Source organism: Nyctibius grandis, chromosome 4 (assembly GCF_013368605.1).
Source record: "Nyctibius grandis isolate bNycGra1 chromosome 4, bNycGra1.pri, whole genome shotgun sequence".
In the NCBI taxonomy this organism is placed as follows: domain Eukaryota; kingdom Metazoa; phylum Chordata; class Aves; order Nyctibiiformes; family Nyctibiidae; genus Nyctibius; species Nyctibius grandis.
The window spans coordinates 62519193-62545802 of NC_090661.1; the positions used below are offsets into that span (position 1 = coordinate 62519193).

General features: G+C 37.6%; 2 protein-coding genes across 5 annotated transcripts in view; one reads left to right on the top strand and one right to left on the bottom strand.

Annotated features, from left to right (window-relative positions):
* KLC1 (kinesin light chain 1) overlaps positions 1–9288 on the top strand; it is a 49369-nt gene extending 40081 nt beyond the window's left edge. For 2 of the 4 annotated variants that reach the window (XM_068400247.1, XM_068400248.1), the window contains exons 15-16: positions 3359–3425; positions 4799–9288. In XM_068400247.1, coding sequence (XP_068256348.1) covers positions 3359–3425; positions 4799–4864 — 133 coding nt within the window. In that variant the 3' untranslated portion in view covers positions 4865–9288. The remainder of the gene's footprint in view (positions 1–3358; positions 3426–4798) is intronic. The other 2 variants (XM_068400249.1, XM_068400251.1) reach the window with 1 other exon arrangement.
* A 1930-nt stretch (positions 9289–11218) lies between these two features.
* Positions 11219–25891, bottom strand: XRCC3 (X-ray repair cross complementing 3). The gene is made up of 7 exons (XM_068399759.1): positions 25802–25891; positions 25295–25432; positions 24218–24430; positions 17354–17508; positions 14821–15033; positions 12594–12640; positions 11219–11441 (listed from the first exon to the last, which is right to left on the bottom strand). The coding sequence occupies exons 1-7, from the start codon at positions 25875–25877 to the stop codon at positions 11219–11221; spliced, it is 1065 nt and encodes a 354-aa protein (XP_068255860.1). The 5' UTR covers positions 25878–25891.
* Positions 25892–26610: the final 719 nt, after the last annotated feature.

Here is a 26610-nt window from a genome sequence, read left to right on the forward strand (position 1 = left end):
ATTGGGAATGAACTGTGAAAAACATGTAATTAGAAGGAGGAAATATGTAAATGTCAAATGCTATAGGGAAAACAAGCAAATGCAAGCCAAAATAGAATAAAAGGTATTTCCTTCTTTGTCTTCAGTATTAGCATTTTTATATGTTGGTTTTCTGTTTCTATGCAGTTCTGTCTCAAGTTCATACATCGTAGTTCAGGTATATTCTTGTATGAATAGATGCATATATTCATAGGTAATTTTGCATTTTCTCCTCATTTTTGTGAGATGTGAAAAGCTTTTCAGTTTCTTAAAAGCCAAGAGTTTTATTCCTGGTTCTCTGTGGTAAATAGAGCTAACTCTTTCTGCGGGTAAAGTAACTCGGTGATTATAGGTGCAGAAAATTATGCTTATATATAACTACAGACATTTGGCTTTGCAGTGTCCTGTAAGAACTCCTCGGCCTTTTTATTGTCTGCACTTCGATAGTGTTATTTGACCAACGTAGAAGTAATCTACCCACATTAATATTAATTATATCGTGGGGTCTGTATCACGAGATAAGAATTCCTCAAATAAAGGCATTCATGTGAAACAAATTTGAAAACAAAGCAATATCTTTCTTTTCCTTTTTGACAAAATATCTTGTTTTCTAGATGTCACTGTACTTCTCAAAGAATAATTTATTCTTAAAACTTGCAATAAGTGTATTGCACTGACAGGCTTTTATGTAGATATGCACGTTGAGTGTGTAAGACAATAAATACTATGATTTCTGTTCTTGTAAGATATAGATTTTTTTTTTTAATCCTAATTTATATTTGCATTTGTTATTAAAACCAGCTAAGATTCCTGGTATTAAACACCAGCTTTGTAGATCATGAAGCATAGCTGTACATATTGATATTCTGAGAAGCCATTTTGATTTCATTTTCTGAAGAGACTTTAATAGAGTTGGTTTTTTTCTGCTTCTGAGTTTAAGAAAAGGGATATTAGGGTTTTTTTTATGCAAACCTTTGTTTTTTTAGTGTATTTGATAGCTGAATATTACAATACTGGCATAGCATAGATACAAATAATTTTTGCTATGAGGTCAGCCACTGCAGGTGGAAGACTTAGGTGCCTCCCTCCTTACCAGTACACCTCTGCATTCCCTGCCTGTGTCTCTATGATGACTTTATTTTGAAATTGATTTACACCTGTTGCTTATACTGTGCTTCTGTAAATAGTAATTGACAGTGCTGGTATGATTCTGAATGAGAAATACTCTAATAGAAATACATTACTATCACAGCATGAAAGAAAGACTTAGTTTTCGTCTTGTTGCTTGATACAGAAGGTTGAAGAGAATAAAGTGGAAAACTCATCAGGGAAATTGTTTCTTTAAAATCATGCAAAAGCCTTTTTGACAAAGAACAAATCTCTTAAGAACTGTTCTTTGAAACGTACAATACCTGAAGCGTGGTATCACTTCGTTCATTCTTTATCATATTTCAGAATTCAGTTCTGTAATAGTTTAACTTGGCTTAATTAGCGTTAGGTTTGATTTTTTTCACTTTTAAAATTTTGATCATATAGCAGAACAGTTAAGATTTGTAATTTAAAAGGGGGAAAAAAAAAGGTTTCATTATTGCTGTTACTTATGCACCAGAAAAACAACTGCATGCTATTTGTGCAATCGTGTTCCTAACATGGAGGGAATTAAAAGTGCATTTGCCAGACTAAAGGTCTTAAGTATGTTGATTTAAAAACAAACAAATGAAAACAAAAAAACAACCCACAAACTAACTAGTATCTCATGTGTGATTGAAAATATTTTTTTTTAATTGGCAGTTCAGCAAGAACCTCAAAATACATGTGTAAATCTTTACTGGTGGATTTTCTGTTTCCCTGGAATGTTTTCCATAAACCTTTATGCTCTTTTGGAGAGTTCTGTGTAATGTTTCGTTTGTGTTTTACAGATTAACTTCCTTTGACTTCCATCTATAACCTCTGTTGTACATGTTTCCTTGAATAAATGAGAGGTGTATACCATGCATGAGTCCTTGCTTTGTTGTTGCTAACACTCACGTCAGATATTTTAAATTGTGTGCTGCTAGCTTTTGAAACGGGCAGATTTAATGCCAGGACAAAGCAGTAAGCCTGTGTTATGTGGCAGCTGTTGCCTGTGTTCGTTAGCGTTTTGGTTCATTATTCTGCTAAGCCTTTGCTTTATGAAAGCATTTAAAATGTGTGCTTGACTTTGACTGTTAGTAGTCTTGCTTCAGTAGAAGGAAAAACTGGTTAATATCTGAGGTGATCTGTATGGATAAACCTTTCCGTGCCATTGGAAGGCATTGGAAACTGCATCGGCCACTTGGCGCTAAAGCTGTAGGATTAGGGCCTCGCTGTCTGGTGACTAGTTCATCAAATATGTATTCAAAGCCCTCATTTAGTAGTATTGAAATAGTTAAAGAATTAGTGAAAAATCAAGGCACACCTAGAACATTCTGAGTAACCTGCAGACACTTTGGGGTGAAGGACACCAGACATTCCTGTTGTAGCCACCACGACGACAGGAAGCTTAAGGCTACTCTTGGATTTTGTTACACACGCGTTAAAATATCTTTGTTAAATTTTGTATATGTTTGAGAAATGTAGATAAATTATTAATCCTCATCTCAAACAGCAGTAGATATTACAGTTAATGCAGTGATGTTTTGACTGTCAGTGGCTCCTGTGTAGGTGATTAATTTTTTTTTTCCCCTCATCTGTTGCTTTCAGTACAGTATTCTAGGGTTGTTGTTACCACTGCTCAAAGTTAGTAGCAGCAACCATCTTGTTTCCCTTCACTTTGAAATGTTTAAAATAAAATATTTTAAAATGCTTTTTGAAATTGATTCTGAAGACTCGCCTAGATGAGGCAGAAAGTACGAAACTAATGTTTGTTGTAGCTTTTCCAAGTTAAATGCTGCCTACATGACAAACTCACTCATGTTCCACATTTTTTTTCGTAAACTGTCTGAATGTTTTGTTGCTTTTGTAAGAAGCTGCATAAAATTGAAACTGCGAATTAGTTAATAAAAAATGAAAGCTAAGTCAGTGTGTTAATTTGATATGCTTTAAAAATTGAGATTTTGAGTTGAAATTAAATCAATTGCCTGAAATCTTTATGCTCTGAGGAGCTTGTAATTTTTTTTGGTTTATATGTAATTTAGAACCGAATATAAACATATTTTAAGTTATGTAGTTATCTTAAAGGGTACCCCTCAGATCAGTTTTGGGGCATTGTTCAAACTCCCTTAACTGTGCATTGCTCATTGTTGTACTTGTGTTTTTCGAGCGGTTAGTTTTCAGCTCTTCTGATCGGTTTATCCTTGCATGTTCACTGTCCTGGTTGCAGCATGAAGCGTGCCAGTTCTCTGAATGTTCTTAACATGGGTGGCAAGGCTACTGAAGATCATTTTCAAGTAAGAAGCCCTACAATATTCTTACAAAATTAGGTACCATTAGTAGGGTCTGGGATAAAAAGAGTCTGATAAATAATAAAACAACAAATTCCCGGTGATTGGTAAGATCCTACTTCAGTAAGATGTTTAAAGCGTATGCTTAAGGCATCATTCCGTAACACTTTTGTGAATTATGTTTAATTTTGAGCAAATGCTTAAGTCCGTCCAGTAAAGAGCATTGGCTTTTACAACATAAAGCAGTTTCTGGCTTTGGACTTTCTATTACAGTGAATATGAAACTTCTGGAATCTTATGTTCTTGTAAATGCTACTTAAAAATACAAGAACTTTCAAAGCCCAGTTAAGTATTTTTTACTTCAGCCCCTTTATTGCAGAGGGCCCCATCATCGTAATTGCTCTATGTTTTCAGATTCCCTTACGTACGACTTCAGTTGTTTCTGAGCTTGTACAGGAGCACTCTCTAAAAGTTTGTCTGATCTATGTTATGCTGCTGCTAATATAAAACCTATTTTGCTTAACTGTGTGTTGTGCCCAACTGCTACTTCCTATTTCCTGTTTTTACCTAATAAATCAGAATTTCTTACATTGTCAAGTAAGCTAGCAATGTTCTGCGTTCTAAACACTCTTGTGCATTTTACTAATGCAGTAACTGCAACTAATTTCAGGAAGATAAAATTGCTTCTGTACTAACAAAACTGTATGTGAGGATCTTCATCATTGTTTGTCCTAAAGTAGCAAGAAAGCCCATACTGTGTGGCTCTCATTTTACTGTGGAGTGGCATAAAGGTGTCTTAACTCTATTACCTCTAACGAATGTACTGCAGAGTTTTCTGTGGTGTGAAAGGTGTGCAAAACTCTGCTTAGGGTCAACTTCAGCCAAAAAAAAAAAAAATCCAGCATAAAGCATAATTCTTTCCAGCAACAGCGCCAACATTTCAAAATGCCATGCCCTAGGTGCCCCTAAACTGGATCCTTAGTGTGTAATCGATGTGACTTCCAGAAGAGTAATTTATTGTGTACACTGCAATATTAAAATTAATGCTCACTTCTTGTGAACTGTTGGAGTTCACCTGCTATAGACGCTCACAGCAATTCCCAGAAATGGGCTCTTGCATTTCTGGTGAGACTTAGGTCAGGATTGTGAAGGTTGTATGTACATATCGATAGATCTTTTCAGTATTGCTAGTTGAGAGTTGGGGAAAAAGATGTTTATTAGAACACAGTGTCCCCCTACCCAACAAGAACAAGGCCATTTCTCCGTAGTTCCTTATATTTGTTTGTTAAAACTAGTAATTTTGTTTATTTGCTTGAACTATCTGGACATCTGCTTAATTTATTTGTTGTTTTTTTTTTTTTTTTTCCCCTTTCACACAGGAACGAAATAATTGTCTGACAGACTCCAGAGCTCTGAGTGTCAGTCACACTGATTTGGCGCATTGAGATTCTTGGACTGAAGCTAGCTAATATTCCTTTGTGAATAAAGAAGCACTGAGACCTTCAAAGCTTTGGTTCCTCATCATTACATATAGGAACACCTAGTTTGTAGATTGTGGTGGTTTTTTGCAATGGACTGCTGGTTTTACTTTTCTAAATAGGGACAATTTTAAACACAGCATTAGTGGGTATTTTCTTCTAAAGGAAAACTATATAGATACATATTGCTCATTGCACTGCTTCCATTCATGCTACTTACGTTGATTTCTTTACTAGATCTGAATATTACAGCAGCCAAAAAAATGTAAAAACACAAACATTTAAATCATACCAAAATGCACAGGTGTTTGAAAATACAGGCAAAATTAAAAGTGTAGCAGTAACTATATTCATTGCTGGAATGAGAAAAGGATAATTTTATGTGCATTACTGTATAAAGTCAAATTGAGCGTACTGTATTGGTGGGGCTTTCCTTTGCACCACTGAGCAGTGTAATGTTAGGAACCTTAGCTGGCAAAACAGCAGTCGGACACGGCTTACTTAACCACTAGATTGAGCTATTAAATTTTACAAAAGAGATGGCTGGGGTTAGAGTACCTATAGATAGCATGAGTAGCAATACCCATGACCATAACTCTGATACTTGTGGATATAAGTCTTAGGGCACAATAATCAATGGAGATCGGATGGTTCGTGTTGGTTGGGAGAAACGGAAGATGTTTTGACCTTTACCTTGTATGGTTGAAGAATAGTGAAGTTTTGGACTGCAATGGTCCCAGAGCAGCTGCTGCTGCTCTTTGGGAAGCATCAAGCCTCAGGTTGACTTTCTTGCTTGTCCACTGGAATTCACAGTCCCGTTCTCTGTATGCTGAAAGCTCTCCAACATTTCCTTACGCTGATCCCAAGTCCTGCCTTTCTCTGCAATAGCTGATGACAGCAGGCAACTACACGCTAGGCTGTTACACTGTGGAGTAGCTACTGTGCAAAGGACCACGCAAATCCTAAGTGGAAGTCCCAGTGGAAGCACTAGATGGCCGTAAGTGGCAAGCAACTCGTTTGACCACACATCCATGTTAAATCTACTTACGGTTAATATATATGCTGTCTGTATACAGGACTGCTGCTGGAACTAAGTATGTATGTTTTAAGTATTTTATAGACACTAGTATTTCCTTTTGCTTTTCTGTAAAGCTTGTAATTTTGTTCATCTTTTGTAAAAATTCTATTCATGTGAAGTTGGATAAGAACGTAAAAAAACCAGCCAGTGTGTGTACAAATGTATTTGTGGTCATAGCTATGAGCTGAAAATGCCGAATGAAATTAACTTTGGGAAGAGCTGGAATATTCATTCAAGGTTAGCGCCAAGTGAAGGAGGTGAAACACCGGAACATAAGTTTTAGTGTTTGAACAGGCTGTGAAGAGTCACTAGAATTAGTACTTCATAGAAGTATTTGACTGGTTTTGCATCTGGTTGTAATCTGGTTACAATAACTGATGCAAGAAGTTGTATATGTAATGCACTTAACGATGTTTACCAGGAGGTACCTTATTAGCATCTCTTTAAAGAAAGCTGCGTGTGGTGTACCTGCTATAAAGCCAGTTTAGAAACGGTTGAGATACGATGCTGCTAATATGTAGAAGTTCTAGCACAGAGTAGTGCAATTCATTAATGAACTCAAGCAAGAACAGATTGTTGCTCCGTTATCTTAACAATATATACTCATATAAGGTAGACACTTGAGTTTTAATCTTTTTATTAAGAGCTTTTTATATTAAAAATACATAATATATATACTTTTTTTCCCCCCTAAAGCAAAACACGTTATATGCACCCATAGGTGAATTCAGTTCTCTGCCCAAGGCCAGACTGGGCTAGCTTTGCACAAGGAACTGCACCTCAGGCTGCTGGGCGGGGTGGGTGCCCATGTCCCCCCACCAGGCAGGCCGGGGAGAGGCAGGAGAGCCCTGCCACAGCCTGGGATGGTGTTGTCTGTCCCTCTGGCCGAGCCCGTGAGAGCCGCTCACTGCAAACACCCCTTGCAGTCAACCTGTTTCACACCAGCACTGCTGGTGCTACCACTGTAGCTGATGCTACCGCTGTAGGAGCAGCTCAGCTGGCCTTGTGACACACGGCTCTGTAGAGCTCGGTGTTATGCCAGTCTGGCTTCCAAAAAAACCCACAGAACTGACTTTGGTAATAAGGAGTTACTTAAGAGTAAGTGGTGAAGAATGTTTTCTCTACGTTCATCTGTCAACTCTGAAGGAAAGTTATTTTTGCAGCCTCTCAAAAAAAAAAAAAAACCAACCAACCCAACTTGTGTAAATAGCAATGAAACATTTAACTGTGCCAGATTACAGTGTACATTCAGGTTTTTAAAATGCAAGACCATGGTATGGTGATAGTGAGGGGGAACTTTCTCGTTCAGGACCTTACTGCTGGTGGCATTACTAGTACTGTGCTTTAAATGTTTTAAACCTTTATATAGTATTTTAAAGTGCGTTGGAAGATTAAGTTGCTGAGCTACTGCTTATTAAAAATTCTTAATTTAAAAGGTTAATTTTTTTTTTTTCAGAGAAGAAACAAATTTCAAGACTTCTCTAATCTATAAATCCCCAAGAATGATAGCCAGGTCCTTACAGTTAGGAGCCAATGAGTGTGTGCAGTCTGAGAAGAACTTGTAAGGTACAAAAACAAAGTTAAGGTCAACATTCCTTGTGTTTGAATCGTGACTAAATTGCTGTCAGGTCATGGTTTGTACACTTTTGAATTTCAGGTGGGCTTCTCAGTTTGCTTTGATGTAAGATTTTCTTGCTGAATTTCTTCTGTCCCAGTTGTAGCTAAGAGTTCGCATGAAGTATAAAACCAGAATACCCAGTTGTGTAATTCTTGGATGTCTTCGGTACCAAATGAAATAAACAGCTCTGTTGAAACAGAAAACTAGAAGAGACCTTCAAAACTGACAGACATCTTGTTAGAAAAACTGCAACCTCAGTAGTGCTGTTGTGTTTTTAATCTAGCATGTTTGTCCTTGCCTGGAATTACGAGGGTGAACTTCATTAAAAACATAACAAGGACTCCAGGTTAGGTCAGTTCCTCTAGACTCTCCTACGAAGAGTGGCTAGTTCTTCTGGGGTGTACAGTCAGCGAGGGCCTCGTGTAGGACAAACCCTACACTGAATTGTTGCTGATGGAAAGGTGCCTGTTGCCCTGTTGGGTGTGTGCTGGTCTTTAGGAATATCGGCAATATTTGGTCTAGAGTTTAGATCTTATTAAATATTATTGTAAAATGTGACTGTTTCATGACTTGCTCCTCTTTTGGAGGAATAACTGAACTATTGCTGTGATGTTCGTGCTTGCAGTACTGCGGTGATAGAACATAGCACTTAACGTGTCCAATTGTTTTTCCATTGTTTATCTAGAGTTTGTACCTTTTCTTAAAACAAACACCACCCCCTACCCCCCTAAGCCCTCCTGAATGGTAGTATATTAAAATGGGTTTAAGTTTTGAGAACTATTTGTGCTTAAATTGTACCATTTGAATCCAGTAGTTTTGAAAACGGTGTGGTTCTGTTGTAAATACATAGTAAAAGGGGTTTGCAGTGCTTTGTTTAAAGTGTGTTTACAGTATTTGATGAGTTCAAGTTACTTTGGTTTTTGTTCTGCAGGTCATGTATTTTGTCTGAAAGCTGCTAAGAGAATTGCATTTTTGGTCATGTTAGCCTGTACCGAGAGAATAAATGTTAAAAGATGTGATGCTGTGAAGTTTACAGTTTCATTGTAGCAACTTTACATGGTCACAGACTTTCAGAAGTATTGGTATAAACATTGGCGCTTTTTTTTTTTTAATAGCTTAGAATTGAGGGAAATCTTGACCATCTACATTTGATTATTCCCCCCCGCAAACCAGTTACAGTAGCCTCAGTCCACGGAATAGTCAAGGTCAATGGTTTTAAAGCAGGAAGCAAAACACAGTGCCACCATCTGATAGAGATCAGCAGTCCTGAGCTGCTGGGAAGATGGTTATGCTCATAGTGAAGTTGCAAAACTGTTCTTTAGTTATGGCTGCTTCTAAATAAGAAATATTTAGAGAACCATAGTTGGAAGTTCATTTAACACTCCAGCTACATCAAAAAGCTCGAAGCTGCTCTAACGGTTCTGCTGGCACACACAAGTGACAGACTAAGAATTGTATACACACGGAACAAGCACAGTGGAGTAGTCTTTAAAACCAGATCGATCTGTAGGCTCCCCATATTTATCCTCGAGTCCTAATTCAAGCATGGAAAGTTGAGTCTTTACTGTTAAATGATGTAACAGCAGCATTATACAGGAGTGGGGGAAGGTGGCAGTATAATTGAGCCAGGTGAGTTCTGTGCCATCAGGAATGGTATTTTCTGTTTCTAGGATCCAGTTTAAAAAAAAAACAAAACCAAAGCCCAACAACAGCAAAACCAGAAAACCATTTGTAATGTCAATCTATCCTTGTTGAAGAGAACCTCCCCCCTGCCCCCCAAACATGTGGCTTTCATGTTTGATTTAAGAAAATAATAAACCTTCCACGATTGGCTTAAAGATGCTGCATTTCTATCTCCACGTGCAGCTGCTGCTTGTCACAGCTATGGATGAAATCCCGTTCAGGGTTCACCTGTTTGTCTTTCTTACCACATAAAACTGTGTTGAAAATAAACTTCCACAAATGTTATTTATAACAAATAGAAGTAATTCACTGTGATTTCATCAAGAAACTTGTAATGAGGTTGTTTAGTGTGTTTTACTACATCTGTTTTGTTAATAGGCCAGTTGTGTAAATTCTTTATCAAGCACAAATGAATTTGGTTCTGCTTTTCCCAAACAATGTTTCCAGCGCCCTACATGATCTTTCTGCTGAAAAAGGCCTCGTTAAATACATCACAGATCTGTAGATTAATTTGAAACTGTTTAAAAGTTTCTCAAGTGTCATTTAATGTTTCTTTTCAAAGTGTAGAAAAATATTTAAATGTAGTCTTACAGGATAAAGATGATATACTTCATACATTCTAGAATGTAAATCTTTGTAAAAATTACTTCAACTTTTTTCCTGTATAGAAACAAATCTCAGTTGTGAAATCCAAAGATTAATAAAGCTGTATAAAGGGAAGGTTCTTAAATTGCATTTATTAAAATTTACGCATGTTTCAATGCTTTTGACACAAGGCTCCAGAGAGGGCAGATGCTTTGTTCTGTCTTTGTGAGGGTTTGCACCCCCAAAGCTGTACTGATGTCAGAGGAACAAGTTATTCTGACTGTGGATGTAACTGCAGAAAGGGGTAGGAACTGCAGCTGAACAGTCAGCTGCTGCGAGGGATTGACTGTTGACTGTAAGTTAGGGGGTCAGCTGCATTTTAGAGGTTCAGGGGTTTGTGTGTGAGGAGCTAGGAAACATGCTGTACCATACCGTGACTCAGACTGAAGCCTCCAGCTGGAGAGTTAAATAAGGACCAACACCGGCAACAACAGGAAGACTTGCTCAGGTAAGATGTTACTAAAATTTGTTGGTAAAAGTGTTTTTCACCAGCCAAACTGGGACTTTGGTTACAGACTCACCTGTGACTCTCTAACACTTGAGTCTCATTCCTGCAAGCAGTCACGTTGTAAAGAGCTATCAAAATATTACACAATTGAGCATTAAGATGTCTGAATATGGTTCACAGCAAGGCAAGCTCCTGGGATTGGAGCCTGGGCTTTGATGAGGCTTTTCAGTAAATGAATGTCTGGGTAGGGGTTGACTGGCTCCCATCATCAGCTACATCTGCCTGTGGCCTTTTTTTAAAAACCAGATTAGTACAACAGGGTGAGCAATATATTGGCTACAGTTCCTGTCCCAGATAAACAGGCCAGGAAAGGAAGAGAAGAATTTCTGAGGCCCTACAGACAGAGGAATGGCTGTACTTAATGGCAGTATGAGGTCCAGGAACACCAGCAGGCAATATTGACTGGTTGAATTTGAGTCCCTTTGCATCTGGGACCAGAGAAGGCACACAACTGCAGTACATGCTGTTTCTAGATGAGCATGCTATTAAAATCAGAAATCAGGTCTCCCCTAACATGGGGATTGCCACATCACACATCATTGTGCAGCTTCCACCTGTCTACCGCTTCACTCTCCTTCAGAATACTTATCTCACAAGGGGAAGCTGATTAACATATATCCAAGTATAAAAAGATCTGCAGACAAGGCTTAATGTAGTTCTATCACCATTTCTGTATTTTAGCATCTATTTCTTCCATCTAGGAAGAACTTCATTTTACTGGTAATTCTTCCTGAAGCAAAACAGTTTTGATACATTTTTTGGAGCAGCATCCTTTACTATGCAAAGGATTTATTTTATTCCTTTTACACCTTCCAATTTTACTGCATAGTAGCAAGAGGATGGAGGGAGATGAGGAGCAAAAACTACTCTTAAAGTCCTCACACTTCCAGTGCGATGTGCCGCAGCTCCAGATGATTGTTCAGGTTGAGATATTCGGCTGACCATCAATCTCATCAGCAGCTGATTTGCCCAGGTTATTCCAAGTGCTGGAGAGACTCTCTTATCCACTACACTATAAAGAAAGCATAACGGATTTCTGCATGTATGAGCTGAATATGAAATATCTTCACTTCTATCATAACAGAATTAGACTGGAAGAAATTATTACCTACTGTTTCTGTATTTCCTGTTGTTTGCTATGTTTAAAACTAGGTCTTCAAAGACAGAGATTACAGGGTATGCTCACAAAACTATACACTAGGTTCTCTCTATAGCAAGGTAACAACTGGAAGGACAAGTGCTTCTCTACAGAGTAATTCAGTCATTCTTCCAACTGCAGCCATGGTGAATACCTGCCTCTGCCTTGATGGGTCCCCTCTTGTTATAGGAAAATAGCAATAGGAACATCGGTGAACTTGAAGTATTTGAAGTGTGTAACTGTTGGCCCTAGATTCCATTTGAAGGCATGTTTAGAAATGTTGGGTAGAGATTGACTTGATCTTAAAGGTCCTTTCCAACCAAAACGATTCTATGATTCTATATAACACTGTGTACGTATTACCTTCAACCCAAAGTTTAAACCATTTTTTTTTTTTTCCTGGAAAAAGTGTGATCTCTCCAGTAAAAGAATTAGAAGATAACTCAGGGAAAAAAGAAAATTGAACCTCATCCTTGTTCTGTGTCAGTTTCTGAATCTGGAGGACATAATTAGCTTGCAAAACCACATTTATGTAGCACCTAGCTTGTCTAGTAAATCAAGATTATAGTTAACATTCAAACAACAAATATGTACATTCGAATCCTGTTAATATCTTGGTGTCAAAAGATACTCCTCGTTTTTTTCTTAAGCAACTAACAAAACCAATTGATAAGGTTTGGTTGCTGTATCTTTTCAATCAGACAGATAGAAAATGGACTTTGTGATACCAGAGACAAGAAGAGATGCAAAAATACTCCTGTGTATGCAAGTACACCAGCCATTAACTCCAGGGCATTTTTTTCCCCCCTAGCCTGCTGATTAGGGATTAACACATAAATGTATATGACAGTTTCTTCCACTTTACAGCCCATTAGTTACTGCTGATCCCCAGCAAACACAGCATTGCTGGGTAACTGCACTACTGCTCTTAACACGCTCTGGTAGTTTATATTGGAGTTATAAAAAATATAGTAATTAAATGCTGCAGGGTATGACACGGTTACATTTCTGTTGTGGATGACTTACCTACAACCGCACTGAGCAGCTTCAGACTCGCTCACTGCATCAGTCACCTAAAGCAGAAAAACAACATTAGAAGTTGACCTGTAGTTACGTGTTTGTTTTTAGCAAGCAGAAGGGCTTGGAAGGGAAAGGAGCCAAGAAAATCCAAGTTACTGGATCACATATTAAGCCAAGTTAGAAAACCCTTATTCTTTCAAGGCAAACTAAAAGGGAGTTGTGAAGTATAATCTTAGTTTACAGTGCTACAACTATTTAGGTAGTTAAAGCTTATATGAATTTAACTACTAGCAGATGCTTAATTTGTTGAAAAAAAGCAAAAGCAAACAAACACACCCCCCCCACCCCGAAAACTGATCCGATGCTGTAGCTGTAGATAAAAGGTACTGAAGCCCAGATCTCCAAAAGGTGTCCTGTGCTCACTGATTTCACTGCCTTTGAGGCCTGTTTGCCTTTGACTACAACCTAGAAAAATCCACACCTCTTGACTCCCTCTGTTTTTCTTTTAGTGTCATGATTCTTTCACACAAGTTCTTCACAAAGTACAACAAATTCAGTTATAGGTACTGCTCTAAATATAAGTGTACCGAATGGATTACTTGACAGCCATAATCTTCCTCAATGCTATTATAGTTTATTTCTGTAACTATAGACTTGATGTCATGAGTCACCTTCCATTTGAATAGAGTCTTGAAGGACCCTTTGTTAGCAAATGCTCAGACTGTTGGCATTCAGCATCATCTGTTCTGAGCCAGCACCAACATAAAACTCCCGTCATGGGAGGGCAGATCTAAGAAACTCTCTTAAACCACTCTTTTCCCTCTCATGCGGAACTGTTCAGAGGTAGAGACTGGATACATCTAGACTTGTCTTACCCTTAAATCAGATCTTCTTTTGCCTGCTACATGGGTCCTCAAAACCCCCAGGAAAAAGGCAAACAACCTTTTCCAAATCCCCATACTCAGGATATCCCAGAAACTAGCCAAGGAACTTGACTCCAGTGGTTGGCTTCATAGCATAAATGCTGAGACATCAAACCTTTGCTTAACAAAGAGCAAAATCCAACCTATGCTTCCCAAGGAGAACAAATTGTCTCTACTAATACCGAAATTCAGGAAATCTCAGTTTTCCTTAAAAGCTAGCTGACCCTATGGAAGATTATGTAAGAAAGAGCTGGTTAAAAAATTAGGAGTAACTTGAGGCTGAAATTTAAATCCTACTGAATCTTAATGGGAATCTTACTGAAAATAAAGCCACTGTGCATTCCTGAAAGCTGTTCAAATCACTGCTATGCATGAATTCCAATACACTCCCCTCCAATTATGGTAGTAAATGTAAAGTTTTACACACTGCCCATTCTGTAGTTTCAAGAACTCTTCCTAGGGAACAGAAACAAATCAAACAACACTTGACTTGATGTTTCTAGAACCTCCTTCTTCCTGATATAAAATTCTTGTTTCTGACTTCTCAAGTTCAACTTCCCTCCCTACCCTTTTCTTCTGCTGCGAGAAGCAAACCTCAGGGCTGAGTACTTACTCATTTGATGGAAGGGCCTTCCAGAAAGGAGGTTTCTCAGCAATGGCCTGCCTGAACATTTGCTTACCCCTTTTCTCAGGTCACATTCCAAGCGTGAATGCTTTATCTCCAGCATTCATATGCTCCTTGGATTTGTGATTAGACTAAGAGCAGTGGCATGCTGCTTCTAGAGGACAGAAGTAGTGTCTGGTCTAGTTTTCTTAGAATAATATTCTATTTGACTAGTATAATTTTGGCCTTTTTTTGGTTCAGCTCAAATGCATTCTAACGCCTTAGTAATCTCAGCAGTTTTAGCCAAAAATGCTGAGCTACACAAAAATGCAGCAAAGTCCCTGGTGTTTCACTGTCTCCCGTGTATGTGGAATATAACTGTGCATGCAGAGTTCCCAGAGTGATCCTGCTGGTGACAGCATGTGAAGCTAGTGTTAAGAGAGAACCCTGTTATTTTAGTTTGAAGCTGTCTGCAGCTGCTATACATATCTGTTTTCATTAGCTGTAATGGACAACATTTGATAAGTTAAAATCTACTAGTTTAAAATACATCAATTTAAGGAACTTCTGTTTCCATCAGTCATTAATACTCAGTTGACAGTGTTAAACACAACACCAAGAAACCTGCCTACACAGATTTCCCCCCCCCTGCCCCAGCCATTTATTAACGGTCCCTATAAAATAAGAAGCAATTTTTATGTCGTACCTGATTAATGCACATTATTGGAGTCCTGAATCTAGTGCTTAAACTGTGAAGCTGTGCTCCAAATGTCTGCAGGTACCGAGCCTTCATAACAGAATCTGAAACTCCAAATTCGCATCGAAACAAAGCAGCAATAGAGTCTATGACCACCAACCGCACCATGCCTCTGGTGAGCAGGAGGGAAATCCTTTTAGTAATGCAGTTGTGAAAGGTATCCTACCACAAAACACAAACAGCCAGCATTAAAAGAGTTCACATAACTCTATTTGTAAAATCAAGATAGTAACTACAAATACCATCGCTGAAACACAAGCTGATGGAGTTTCTAATCATAAAGTGAGTTTGTGGATCTTTAAGTCTCACTAGTAACCATTTTTCACAAATGTCTTGTACTTTTCCCTTAAGAAAAAAATAGAGACCAAACTGCAACGTCCAGTTATCTGCAGGTCTGACTTAAATCAGTTCTGTACCAACATTTCAAAATCTCAAAACTGTTTTGCAGGAGTCGTTCTCGCTGAAACACTGAGGATTCGAGACTAGTATTAAATATTCAAAACAGCAGTTAGAGACTATGCTGCTGTTCCACTAATGACATACGGACAGTAAAATACTTAGTTGCTACATCCACTCCATATTGAGCGCGAGTCTTATAAATCCGAGTAGCTGCAACTTATATCCTCCCTATTAAAGTTTTACTAATTGAATATTTTGAAGTCACCAAACATTTCAACTGCAGGAAGTTTAACTAACAAATATTTTGTAGGGTGCAACTTCTATCACATAAGAATAATCACATTAGTCAGATGAAAGGTCTTTGTAGCCCAGTATCTTCTCTTTAAGTCTACAGCAGCTGAGTAGAAAGAACAAGCTCACGGTGATTATCTCAGGTTCTGGCTATCAGAAATTTCAATGTTGTCAAAAAAAAGCAGTAACGTGAGAGTCATGGGTCTTCTGACAGGTGCCACTCTTCACACCTACATAGAGGTTCACAGCTAAGAGCTTACATGCATCCAAAATTACATATACTATCCTCCAGCACTGCACAGCTTTTAAAACAAAATTGTAATTCTCAAGTCTGAATTACAGTAAGATCTATTCTACTAAATGAGCTACTTTTTTTAAAGAAAAAAGAAAATATTGTAATATAAAAAGATATTTTTTTTTTTTTTTAAACTGAGGGGAAAAAATTACTCCCAAGAATATATGACTGCTTTCCATTCTGGAAAATGGAATTTTTTTTGTTTCACTTACTGGTATAGCTACAGGAAACTATGGTGCACTTCAAACACTTCAGTGTTTGTATGTGGTCCTTCTGTTCGTACAAGACTCATTCTTTTCAAGTGAATACATGAACAACTGGATTCTTCAGAATTAAGAAAGTAATGCATTTTTTGATGTGAAAGAAAATACAGAAGGTCATTGTGATTTGGGTTCCTACTTCAGTTGCTATAATCTGCCTATCTCTATATAGCAATGCTTTCTATGTGTATGGACACACACACACAAACTGAATCTATCCATAGCAATGTCTGAATTGTAATAACCTATTGTGCAGTTGCCGGACTTACCGGTGAGTGTAGTGTTTTACCTTTAAGGGTATTTTAGACAGCTGTACATACTACTATAGGGTGATTCTCTCTTTTTTACCATAACATACTCCAGAAACTACAATTAGAACTTTAATTAATACTTCCAATGAAAGGGACACGGAAAAGGTAGCTTAGCTGCTGCCTGGACCACCCAGCAAAGAAGTGGCAAGCATACTAATGTACAAGAGCTTTGTAAGAAAGCAAAACTCTTGCAAACTACAATTAAAAAAAAACCCAACAATTGGAATGATTTAACAAGTGCTACGTTCAAGCCTTAGAGAAAACAGAACTTTGGATGTTCTGTCAATAAAGAGCATATTTATGGCTACTTAAGGAAAAGCACAAAAATGTGGGTTTACAAGGCAAGAATACAGTACTGAAGTTTGATCTTTTCCCCTTCAGTTCTGCTGTGATGTCTTACAGGCAGAGGGGCGAGACAGCTGCACTGCTGTGGTTATGCTGTGCCATTACCTATTCCAGGCATCATTTTTTGTCTCCTTTCCTCCCACCCGCTTAAATGGTAGTTTAACAACTCTGGTGTTATATTGCACGTTACTCAGGATACACACCACCTTTTGCATACCTATTTATATCCTGTCTCCAAACTCAATGAAGATTTCTCTAGGAGCTGCAGTAAAACTAGTAGCACTAAGTCTACTACATTTTAATAAACATAATGACTTACAAAAATCCACTACATGACTCATTCTAAAAGAATTTAATATTTATCTTTTAATATCTTTCATAATAAAACACTGTAATAAACAGTTCTCTAACAGCAAATTGCAGAGATTAAGACACTTATTAAGTGTCACTATATTAAGATACTTATTCATTACAGCTCTCAGTTCACTTGTAGCCTTTTGAAAGGTCTCCTACATCAAAAAAGCCCTGTGGTTACTGGATTATAGTGCAGTAACTATGCATTTTTAGTTTGTGCTACTTACTAGGTCTGCTGCATGCTCAACAAAAATACTGTTTCCAAATTTGATCTTCCGTATGATTTCAGCTGGAACATCTGCACGCAGCTTATGTTGTTGATCTATGAGTTGTTGTAAACGTTTACTTGGGAATACATCTTCTGTACAAATGTAGACAGCTCCTACAGACAAGGAAACCACCTCTAGTATTAGAACAGTGCTCTTACACACACGGTTTTCTTAACAGCACAAAAATAAAATAACGCATTCTGCACTCAAAACCTGGAAATTCACGTTACTTTTTTTGCCGACATATTGAATCAATGATGAACAACAAAAAAAACACTGCTAGGACTTTCCCATAGTTGCCTGGTGCTTTTTTTGGTGCCTGCTGACACCACTGGATTTTTGTGCTCTCCACTAGGTGACACCCGTCTTGCACAGCTGCGGCACACCTGCCCACCTAACGTGGGTGATTACAAGTCTCGTGATTTATCCCACCCACAAACAGGGTGAAATGGCATAGATTGCCTGTTTTGGTCAGAAATCCAAAACACAGCACTATACTATGAAGAAAATCAGCTATCCCAGCCAAAACCAGTACAACTAGTATTTGGATTAATTTCACTCACTGTTTTCAAGTTTCCTGTTTTTAAATTTACATATGGAGGGGTACTTATTGCCACAATTTGTAAGCCAGTTTAGAGAGGGTCACACATCCAATCTCAGTCCAATTAACTCTTCCTGAAAATGGCAGATTAGATAAAAAGCATTATACTTTAATCACATTACTGTGACTTACGTTTAAAATTTACTGTGGTTTCTGGTTAACAAGTATGCATTATTGCAGAGAAAATTAACCATACACATCAAAGATGTCGGGGAAAGAAAACAGAAAGACATGCATTGTTTTCTTTATAAAAAATTGTTACTGTTATTGCAGAACTAGCCAGAGTTACCAGCTAATACTTATAGGGTTACATCTAAGGATTAAGTCCCCTCACTGAAGTGGTTGAAGCTGCTAACAAAGCTCGGCAGCTGATGTGCTTGGTAACACAAGACACCCTGAACATTTCCACCCCAATGGTCCATCCCTACCCTGGCTCTCCAGTGAGCGGGAAGTCCCATTTCTAGATGCAATTTCCAAATCCTCTATACGTTCCACTGAAAAAATATGAAACTACATCCAATAGCAGAAACTGAAAGATCTCAGGACTGGATCAAGTAAAAATTAATGGTTACTTTATCAATAAAAATATTTTGCTGATGGACACCTGAATAACAGGGTATTGAATTCTGAGAATCTTCTATATAATACAAAGATGAGCCTAAGCCTACTTTACTTTAGCACTAAACTTGTGTCTTCAGCTTAACTCTCCCCAACCCCACCGTAAATTCTTAATAAATCACCCTACATTTAAAAACAAAAAAAATATTTTTCCAATACACACTCTTGGTTTTAAACACTCAGAAAGCTCTCAGGTAAAGCAAAAAAAAAATTTACCTGTGCCCACTAATTAAAAAAATTGTATTTGACGGGTGAGAATTAAAGACCTTCCTCAATTATTAAACATGGAAAAATACTTCACCATCATCCACACCTTCCATAGGAGGTACTGAAATCTTTCCACAATTTCTATTATTTCCATTCTACCTAATAACAGGTTCAAATTATACCTTGGCTCCTTTTTACTTTCCTTGGCCCTGGCAGCCAATAGCATTTATCACTAGAATATTCAGTTCTCCATTCTTAATTCCCCAATTTCATTATGTTTATACTTATGTCAGAGGGAACTGAGGTTTGAGGGCAGTTTACAACACTTGACAGTGAATGAGGACTACAACAAAGCATTAGTGATCGGAGCAGTCATGATCTGATCCCAATTCCTAAACTGCAACATATAAAAAACTAAGAAGTTGAACCATTAATATTTTCTGTACTTTTCCCACTTTCTTCCTAGCATTTGAATGGATGGAATTCTGAATTTTAAACTGTGGGCATAAACGCCATCTTCAGTAATTACAACAGCTGAGGTCGTACTCAATACCTGTAGACACAGATGAGCACGTGTACAAATTTCCATCAGCAAAGAAGGAAAATAAAAAAAAAAAGAGAAAAAATGAGTCCACAGTTACTTGAATCCATTAAGTTTACAGTGACATCAGCAGCTTGTTGAATACTGTCTGAACTTGTATGAAGCTCAGGCAAGGAAAATACAGTAAACTATTAATTATATCACTTAACTGCTTCAGGTTTTTTAAATAGCTAATTATTAAACAGTTAATTAGGTGAACCTTAACTCTCTTGACTATTTCCCTAGGTTAATTTCTTCTAATTGGACTAATTTTCATATCACTCGCCAACTTGACAGTGACAGCTAAGTACCAAATAGGCAGGAGAGTATCTTTACTAAGGGCAGGTCATGCATTCCTAATCAGATTTTCAGTTTCACGATTTCTAAAAAGCCAGTAAGTCAAGAAAAATTTCTAATCACAAATTCGACATTGTGTATACCTAGCACCAATACTCACTCAGATAAGCCCATCATCTCTTGTGACACACCACAAAACTGAAAATCATTATGGTGCAAATTCAAAACCAAGTAAACAAAGAAATAAAGAAAACCCACCATGAGATACAGCTTCCTTAAGCCCATGTGGTTGCTGAATTTCATACTAACAAAAACTAACTTAGCAGTTCCTAAAGTAAAACATTCTGGACTTCTCAGCTACCATTCTTACTCCACTGATTGCCTTTTGCACAACATTGCTGAATTCTGAGAAACAGGGATTTCTTTACCACGAATACCTGCTTACAGAAGTCATACGCTTTCTAAAATTCAGACCTTCCTTAAGCAGTGTGTCCCTTGTCCTCTCCTGGGTTTCCTAAAAAAGGATGGAATGGCCGTTGCTTGAGACTTCATGGCTGTCGTTTTTTCAACTGCAGATTTGCATTTCTAGATAGATCAGTGCTCCACTGATTCGATAACTGTATTTCAGCCCAGAGTTACTGCAACATTCAATACATTTCAATACAGAAAACCTGAGAAACTTGCTGAAAAAAATATATTTTCCCCAAACTAACTTATCTGGAGAAAAAGAAATGTAAAATTCTCCCAAAGACCTTCTTTGCAGATAATTTCAGTACAGTAATAAGAACAGCGATAAGAATAAGCACAAGGCAAATGCAGAAGAGTATAAGATGATCAAGCAATCCTACTGTATTACAAACATACATGCAATTGTGGCCCAGTTTCACATTTATACTTGATGAACAAGTAAATCGAGGCAAACGAGGTAATCCTACAGCTGCAATACCTGTAGGCAAAAAAGAACAGCTGGAGAAGCAAAAATCTGGTCTTCTCTGCTCCACTGGTCCAGCAACCTAGATTTAAAATTCCTGGTCAATAGATACACACTGTCCTCTTCATAAAATCATGAGAGCAATTTTAAAGTTCAAGTGAATACATTTATTCATGTTAAATTTTTTTTAGTGAAACACTTGTAAAAAAAAAAAAAAATCAAGAAGATTAATTCCTTCTTAAGAACAGTTCTACTTCATAGACTATTTCCTGCCTTAGTTCAGTTTTGTAAATACCAGCATTCAGTCACCTGCCAATCTTCTACTCTGCTGTAACGCTTCTTTGACACCAGTTAAATCTACTACAGCAGCTATTGAACTCCAAGTACATAATTGGTCCATTTCTGATTTCTCCAAAATATACTGTGGGGCAACCTTATTTTTTTTTCTTTAAGTGCTGCTAATTTCACAAAACAATAATGCAATTTTCATCTTGAACTTTAAGAGAGCTAAGCCACATAAAACATATCAGATGAGCTTCACCTTGGCTTAAATTTGAGTTTCACAGTACAATGAGAGTGGCACTTTCTCCTACTGGACCTTCATCAAGCCTCTTCAGCTTTTGTTTGTGCTTTTCAGTTTGAGCCACAATGAAACATTTGATTAACGAGAATACACCCCCGTGCATTAAAAATACAGGAGGCGCTTCACAGCAAAGTTACAAGGGGGCTAGAAGTATTAACTCAGTATTAAAACCGATGCCTCATTATGTGGCAAAAGCACTTAATATTAACATAACTTTAATGATAAGTGAATTGTCATAACCTAAATAAAAAGGGGAGCTAGTACAACACAAACAGAAAAGCCTATAGCATCGTGCTATTTACAGTTTGTGAGGAAGCTGTGAACACTGACACCAAGTCAAGAGTCAGGGTAGCCAGCACATTTGAGAAAGCAGCTGAGACACACTCTTAAGAAGTCAGTCATCCCCAGGGATCTTAGAAGCATCCTTCCTCACAGGTCCACAAATATCAAACAGAAACCAGCTACTTCATCAAATCCCAGTGCTTTACTGTTATTTAGACTGATAAAATGCTATGCTGGTTGTTGACCAAAACCACCCCCAAACCAAACAAATAAAAAGAAAAACCACTAAAAAGCCCCACCCTCAAAGAACGATGAATTTTGAGTCCTACAAACATGGTCATGCACCAAACCAGCTTGTTACCAAGAATCAGTAGCAAGCATTTATTTCTAATTCAGAATTCTAATATGCAGATGAATTTGTCACATTATATTCCTGTATTACTTATGAATATTGGCATATAAAATAAATTCAGCCAACATGCGATTGACCATAACTGACATTCTTAGAATGGCAGAACGATAACCTTGAGGCAAAGGATGGCCTAGTTTCTTTGCTTGCTGCCAGCCTCCTCGCAACGAGAATCGTAAACAAGATTAGCACTAAGTCAAACAAAGTAAATGCACAATAAATCTATACTGTCTAAAGAAAGGTATTTCAACATCACCACCTAGGAGAAGGGAAGTTTCTAGCACTAACAAAAAAGCAACTTACCATAATTTTAAATCATTAGCAAAGTTTTAGCACTGAGATTAATCTTCTATTGGTAGTGCTAGACTTCTGTGATAGTTACTAAGCATTGTTGTTCTTCTCAAGTTTCTTAAAGAATAAAACAACTCGTACTTAACATAAGCTTTTAATTCCTGTATTTCTCATAAGAGACACAACACAACCCTTATTTATAGACTGCAGAGAAATCAAGTTTCATTTTCTAAGTGCTATGCAAACAGTATCAGCTGCTATGACTGTATGCAGTGTAACATATGGCAAGATACCACCCTGAGAGTAAAGAACTGCAAGAATTAGGATTCCACCACTCTCTTTGCTCTTCAACTCCTGCAGCAGGATATTTCCACCTTCTATACCTTCCAGATCCTCAAAAGTTCTGTGCTCTCAGCCCTTCTGAAACGCTCCCATTCTCTCACAGGAGCATCAGTATGATGGCCATTCTATCCTGTCTTCCATGAAATGTATGAGTGGGAAGATGGGGAACACAGACACGCCAAAGCAATCGTAATGGCACCAAGTGCTAGGGGCATAAGAAACAAGAACCATACAGGAAAGCGGGAGAGGGGCTTTTTACAAGGGCAAGTAGTGACAGGATGAGGGGGAATGGTTTTAAACTGAAAGAGGGTAGATTTAGATGAGATATTAGGAAGAAATTCTTTACTGTGAGGGTGGTGAGACCCTGCCACAGGTTGCCCAGAGAAGCTGTGGCTGCCCCCTCCCTGGCAGTGTTCAAGGCCAGATTGGATGGGGGTTTGAGCAACCTGGTCTAGTGGAAAGGTGTCCCTGCCATGGCAAGGGGGTTGGAACTAGATGATCTTTAAGGTCCCTTCCAACCCAAACCATTCTGTGATTCTATGATTCAAACACAAATAATGAAAAGATTTGCCACTTTGTAGCCCTACAAGGAAGACTGGAGTCTGGTACAAGAGACCAGAGTGCCATTAGGATGCTGGGCACCTTCTTCTGTACTCCATTCTGGCTTGTTCCTTTGTTTCAATACAAATATGGAGAAGTGCCAGGGCATGAATAAAAATGTATTTGCATTCAAACTATTTGCAGCAGTTAGCAGCAACACACGAAGGAATCAAACAAAATATATTTGTTTCTGCTCTGATTAATGATGTAACTTAAAGCAAAATAATGTAAGCCATGGGCTAATTACTGCCCTTTAAGCAAGATCTTAATTTGAACATTCCATGATTTTCCACATGGGTGGATATAGAACAAGAAATAAATTAAGTTTCCCCACAACACACCTGCATAGAAGGAAGAGAAAGATCACAGCCAAAACACACCTAAGGCAGACTACCAGGACACTGAATTTTCAGAATTTCCTCAGAATGACACAAATTTCCTCCCTTTCTAAGACAGCATATTATACTCAAAAGAAAATACTAGAAGTTAGATTAACATGACAGATGGTTAAAAGAAACTATACTCAAATCAAATAAACCTATATACTTTGGAAAAAACAGGAAAAAAGCAGGTACAAACCAATATCAACTTTCTTCAATTAGATTTCAATCAATTTTACTCTGTAAATCACTTTAATTATTGTTATCAAAATAAATATTCTCTGAAATTTGAAACCCCCAACTAGGGATTATATACCATATACCCAAGATGGTTGTAGAAAGTTATCTGACAAGCTGTTTTGTTGTGATTGTTACCTGAGGAGTCAATAAGTACTTACGAAAGCAACGCTTTTCATGTATTGTTTGCATGTGTGTCTAGTTTAACCCACAGTGGCAGGCAAGTAAACAACAGCCAATAGTAATTCTGTATTAAATTATGTTGTGAAGCAGGGCATGTGCACAGCATGCTTTTCTCTCTATAAAGATGCATTACAAACTAACTAGATTACTACTAACACTATTGCAGAAGGGTAAGACATGCACTGAATACCTGCATCTACTTCAATGCACTGATGATGTTCTTAAAGACAGTATATTCCTCCAAATGGCAAATTAATCAATATTTACATTTCAGTACTTACCAGACTCTAATCCACCATATTTGTAAGGATACTGCACACAAAGGCACAGTTGTAAACTAATCTGAGTCTTCCCAGCAGAACTTTCCCCGGCAAGTTCTGTGATTCCCACTAAAGGAATGCCACCTTTTAACAAGTTATCTAGTACTGGACATCCTAGGCTTAGCTTCTGGTGTTGGGAGGTGAGATGATCTTTATCTTGGTAGAGCTGAAGTGCTGCAGGGTTTTGAATTTTTTTTAAACAAAAAGAAAAAAAAATAAAAAAAGGAGTTTTTTTAGTATCTAACACACAATGATACAAAATAGAGGCTGTATACCAGGTCTATATCTATTAGGGATGCTTTCTTTGTTGATGGGAGTTTTTTCTACTTCAACCTGGTCTTCCCCACCTCCCTTTTCCCACAGGGCCTACTAACCAAATGCCTGTTCAATGGCTGATAGTTTATACTGAGCCCTTTCCTCCTCTCAAACTTTTTTTCCTTTCTCTGCCTCTAAGGAGTCTCTAAGGAAAGCTACGCTCTGGGAAAATATTGGCAGCAAGGTTCAAGCACATCAATTATGGAAATAGAAAACTATAGCAGACTATGAAACAGCATACCAGGTGTCTGGTCAAAGCCTGAAGATATATGCAAATTACAAGAAAATAAATTCTAAGTACAGAGCTGCCATGAAGCGTTTGTACAGGAGGAGCTATTAGGTCCTGCTTGGTTTGGAATGAGATGTTTATACCAAATCAGTTCGTATAGCTTTTAATATATAAGTTTTTCAACTAGTCTGAAAGGGAGAGGGAATAGTTTTTTTCCTCTAATCAAGTTTTCCAGACTGGAGAATCATTTTGTCCTACTTCAGGCAGGCTTGATCCCAAAGAATGACACCCATCCACTTCCTTCTACCTTCAAGGTCTCAGAGGAGCTGTCCTTAGTATAGTTAAATAATTCACTATAGCATAACAAACACACTTGCCTTTTCATTTTCAGAACCACATTACTGTGTCAATGAGGAGCCAAAACCTTATTTTCTCCCAGTGACAGTATTGTAACATTTAAATAGAACACTTTTTTTTTGTATTCACTATATTACCTGTAAGCATACTATTTCTCCTCAGCGTGTGAGAGACTGTTTTCAGTAAGCACTGTATATCTGCACTAGATAGTTTCATCAATCTTTGCAAGTCTGCTCCAGAAAGATTTAAAATCTCTTTTATTGATTTTATGTCAGCTGAAATGAGAAGAATTTTTATAAATACTTTTGGCTGGATTACAGTCGCATGCACGAAAGAAAAGGTTTTCCCACTTTCTACTAATCATTTACTTGACGTTTACCTACACTGGATTCTTATTAGCTGGGCAGGCAACATTTACTTTGAATGTATCAACACATGCTACAAAACTTTTTTGAAAATTATTATTGGAGCATGGGAAAAAGCCATCACTTCTAATTATTAAAAAAAATCGCTTGTGAAATACTTAATTACAGTTCTAAACTGTTACTGTACATCTATAGGCTTACACCCACAAACACACAACTACATAAAGGAAGACACTACGGTGACAGATCTATTAGCGAGACGTTGGCAAATTAAGTTACCTTTCTTAAGGGCAGCAATTACTTTAGGGTTCAAGTCAAACTGGTCCCAGTCCATTTCCTGATACAGCACTGGCATGAATTATCTGTTATTAAAGCAGCTTTTATCAGATATACATGCAACAAATAGAAAGCATAATTCAACGTGAAAAGTTTGTAGGAATATTCTTTTTTATTTTTTAAAAACATATTTATCAGTTAACTTACAAAAATAACAATGATTCAGCACATTGGCAGAAGTCTTCTCAGATGGCTGTTCACATATATGCTATTAAAGGGTTCAACTAATACTGCTGTTAAGAATTAGTAATTTTAATTGCTTGTAATCCTGCATAGTGCTTTTGCTCTGGATTGAAGTTCACACATACGTCGGATGGTCATTTCTATCCTGCCACTCTTTACATGAGCTTTTCATTTTCAAATAGTGAAAGTATCTCATGCATGTGCAGTTTGGCATGATCCAGGACTACTCATACATTGGATAGCCAAATATATTTTGATTAGCTAAAAGTAAATTTAGTATTAAAGCATTAAAATCAATTTGTTTCTTAAAAAAACCATTAAATACTCTTTTAAATACTTTGATCTAAAACACAACAATTTAGCACCATAGAAGAGCACCGAGTGGTTTGTTACTATTATTCAGATCATCTTTATGAAGGACTACAGCAGACACATAAGAGTTATAGAAGAATATATGACTTAATGAACAATCCCTTTTTAACATGGGGGAGGAGGGGTTGCTATGGATCCCGATAACAGAACAAACACAGAAGACACGGTTCTTTTTAAGCGACACACACTCAAAGCAA